The 3,169-nt window shown below is 42.6% G+C and overlaps 1 protein-coding gene across 1 annotated transcript; it reads right to left on the bottom strand.

Annotated features, from left to right (window-relative positions):
- Window positions 1-1,528: 1,528 nt before the first annotated feature.
- LOC109761406 (E3 ubiquitin-protein ligase SINA-like 3) lies at window positions 1,529-2,131 on the bottom strand. Its single transcript, XM_020320220.1, has one exon. The coding sequence runs from the start codon at window positions 2,129-2,131 to the stop codon at window positions 1,529-1,531; it is 603 nt and encodes a 200-aa protein (XP_020175809.1).
- Between the last annotated feature and the right edge of the window lie 1,038 nt (window positions 2,132-3,169).

Genomic DNA, 3,169 nt, shown 5'->3' with positions numbered 1-3,169 from the left:
CAAAAAGGCGAATGACGGCTACTTCCTTGCCACTAGAAAGCCCTTTTGTGGTGCTATGGCACGAATCCAACACAATTATATTTCTCTACTAAAAGAGCACATGTACATGCTCTTTCACTCTCCAAAAATGAATCTGTGTACAGAAATAGCTACCACATAGCACCACAGCGTACATGCGTCAGCCAGTAGTTCAGAGGAACTCCTGCCAACCGAAAGCAGTTCCTCCTCAAACGCGTAAAGAAGAGGCGGCAGCGGCCGGGCGTGCTCTTAGGGACATCAAGCGGATGTGCGGCTTGGTCGAAATCAACAAATAACTAGGTAGCCTTAGAGGCAGTTTGGCCCTTTCCGGTGTCTGTAAATGGAATGGAAAAAAAGGACAAGGAAATCGGTAAAAGAGGGCAAATGGCATGTTAATCAAGGTGTTCACCAGCTGGGTCTGGGTGGTAATTTTGCTTAGTCTATCTTAATAGTGGCAATGTTGCAAAGCCAGATGTTCAGCGTCAAATATCCAAATTTCTCAAGTCAGAGGGGACTGCTGACCAGACCTCGGAGTACATGCTAAAGAAAGCAGGCACCATTTTGGATATTATTATTTTTTTCTTAATTTGAGACTTTTTACTATTTCAGGCGAAGAATCTGTTAGAAAGTTATTAAAAATATTCCAATCAAATTGTGTTTCTGTTTTATGTTTCTATGAACTTAACCTAAAATTTGGTTCAAAAAATTGACAAGTTTTATCTTTCAACACCAACCAAAAAGATGACAGCGCATCCAACAAAGAGCATTTGAAATCTATGGCTAGGTACACTTACATGATCAACGTAACCTATTTCACTTGTTACAAAGAGCATTTGAAACCCTGAGCAGTTTTGGTCCATGACACGACTTAAAAGCAATGAAAAAATAGCGCGCTACAGCAAAATAGCGGCGACCTCAAAATATGCTATTAGCGTGCTATATCGCGCTATAGCGTGCTATTAGCGAGACATTGTACACCGATATATTTAGCGAGGCAATTCTCAATACGCTATAGCGTGCTATTAGCGACGCTATAGCGTGCTATTTTTTTCAGTGCTTAAAAGCAGCAAACAACCAAGATTGCATCAGTCAGCAGAACCAAATGATCATTTAGTACTTCAGACACAATTTCACGGCGGTGTCACAATTTTCATAGCATCAAACATTTGATCCGGCGCCTCCCAAATCAGTAAAACATTCTTTACATGAACTGGAAAACCTAAACAGAGTGCACTTCATCGAAACAACTACGAAGCAGAGTCTGAGATCATAAAGCCTCTTAGCATATACTTCCTTCGTTCCTAAATATAAGTCGTTTTAGAGATTTCAATAAGAACTACATACAGATCTATATAGACATATTTTAGAGTGTACATTCACTCATTTTGCTCCTTATGTAGTCCCAATTGGAATCTCTAAAAAGACTTATATTTAGGAACGGAGGGAGTACATGTCATGAAAACCAAACAGTGAAGGCCGCGAACGTCCACGCTGAACCTTACCACATCAATCATACACCGCGTACTGGTTTCAGACATATGGGTTCACGCACCTTTAATTTAGGATTAGGATCATCAATGGAGAACGTAAGCAAGGTGCCCTTTCCATCATCAACTATCTCATCCTTGGGCAGAATTATGTTGTACCCCTTCGGTAGCCCATCAGACAATGATGAGCTTCGTATCTTGTAAACTGATCTCTGATAATAGTCGGTCAAAAAGGAACAATAGGACATCCTACACTTGAACTTGGAGTTTATAGCTTTAGGTTGGATGCAGACGACAGAGATGGCATGCCCGAATGGCTCTAATGCCACGTTGAGCAGGAAAATTTCCCTGTCTTTGGTACGAAGAAAATGTAGACCTGGTTCTAGGCAGAGCTCAACATCTTCGGAGTATTTGATGGTTGTACACGGCCACTTGTGCTGGGAGGCGGAATGTTCAAGGAGGGCGTCTATTGCCCCAGCAAAGCTGCAGCTGGACGCCGGGCATAAACATGGGGCGCTCGGGCATGCCTTCTCATGCTCTTCTTTCTGGTAGTAAGTGAGCTTCTGGGCGCATCCATAATTGGCATTGGAGCAAGCGACCGTGACTGATTCCATGTGACGTTCCATCCCTAGACAGCGCTTGAAGGTAGTTTCGGCAGAGCACAAGTGACACTTGTTGCGCACAAGCTTCGGACGGCAAGACGAGCATATGAAATGCCCCACAGAACACTGTGGAAAAGGAAGAATTAGCCGGGTCCTCATGTGAGAAAAACTTTTTAACAGAAATCAGAGTTGAACTGTTGAAGTACTCTACTACAATAGCAACATGATAAGTCAGTACCACACAAAATTACGCAACTATTCATAGTCTGTAAATTTGAAGTTGTGAACTTATAGTATGACCGACATACAACTCAAAAGGGGGCCAGACCAAACATAATGCTAGTAAAGGGGTATAAATGATCCGCCCTTGATCCATATGCTTCTAGGGAACAGCTTACAGCTGTGGACTAGAAAAATGGTGTACAGAGTTGCAAACAGTTTCAGTCTCAGATCAAAATGTTAATGTCCTGATTAATTCTCTACGAAAACGAAATTTCAGCGACCATAGCTGCTCCGATCCATGTTGTCTCAGTAAACTGTTTTTAGTAAGTAGCATTGTGTGTGCGGGGTGTGCCCGTGATTAATATCCTACTAGGGAACAGCTGTAGACTAGAAAACGGTGTAGATTATTGCTAGCAGTTTTGATCTCAACCAAAATTATTAGTGTCCTAATTCTCTACGGATACAATATTTCAGAGACCATATCTACTCCGTTCCATGCTGTCACAAGAAACTGTTTTTTTTTTAGCAAGTAGCACTAGATCCAATGGTTAGTTTTCAATTTGATCTGAACTTTGAGAGACAGGTAAAAATATATGCACATGTATGTACCTGGTATATGGGAGGCCTGAGGGGATGAAAGCAGACGGGGCAGTCGAGGGCGTCCATCCCCATGGTTGCATTCTGCCTCTTGCTGCTGCTCTGTCCCTCTCCTGGGGCTCCTACTCGTCTCTTGCTAGAGGTGCCAACGTCCATCGCCACCAAAACTCGATTGATGTTATGATTAAACGTGCAGCAGAGCTTCACACCTATTGGTCAACACAAACAGCCTCAAAAATCTGC

Source organism: Aegilops tauschii, chromosome 3, assembly GCF_002575655.3.
Source record: "Aegilops tauschii subsp. strangulata cultivar AL8/78 chromosome 3, Aet v6.0, whole genome shotgun sequence".
Classification (NCBI taxonomy): Eukaryota; Viridiplantae; Streptophyta; class Magnoliopsida; order Poales; family Poaceae; genus Aegilops; species Aegilops tauschii.
This window is presented reverse-complemented; position numbering and strand designations above follow the sequence as displayed.

Bases quoted from the DNA above. Each gene is read 5' to 3' on its own strand.
- LOC109761406 (XM_020320220.1), bottom strand. From the start codon at position 2,131: ATGGAACGTCACATGGAATCAGTCACGGTCGCTTGCTCCAATGCCAAT.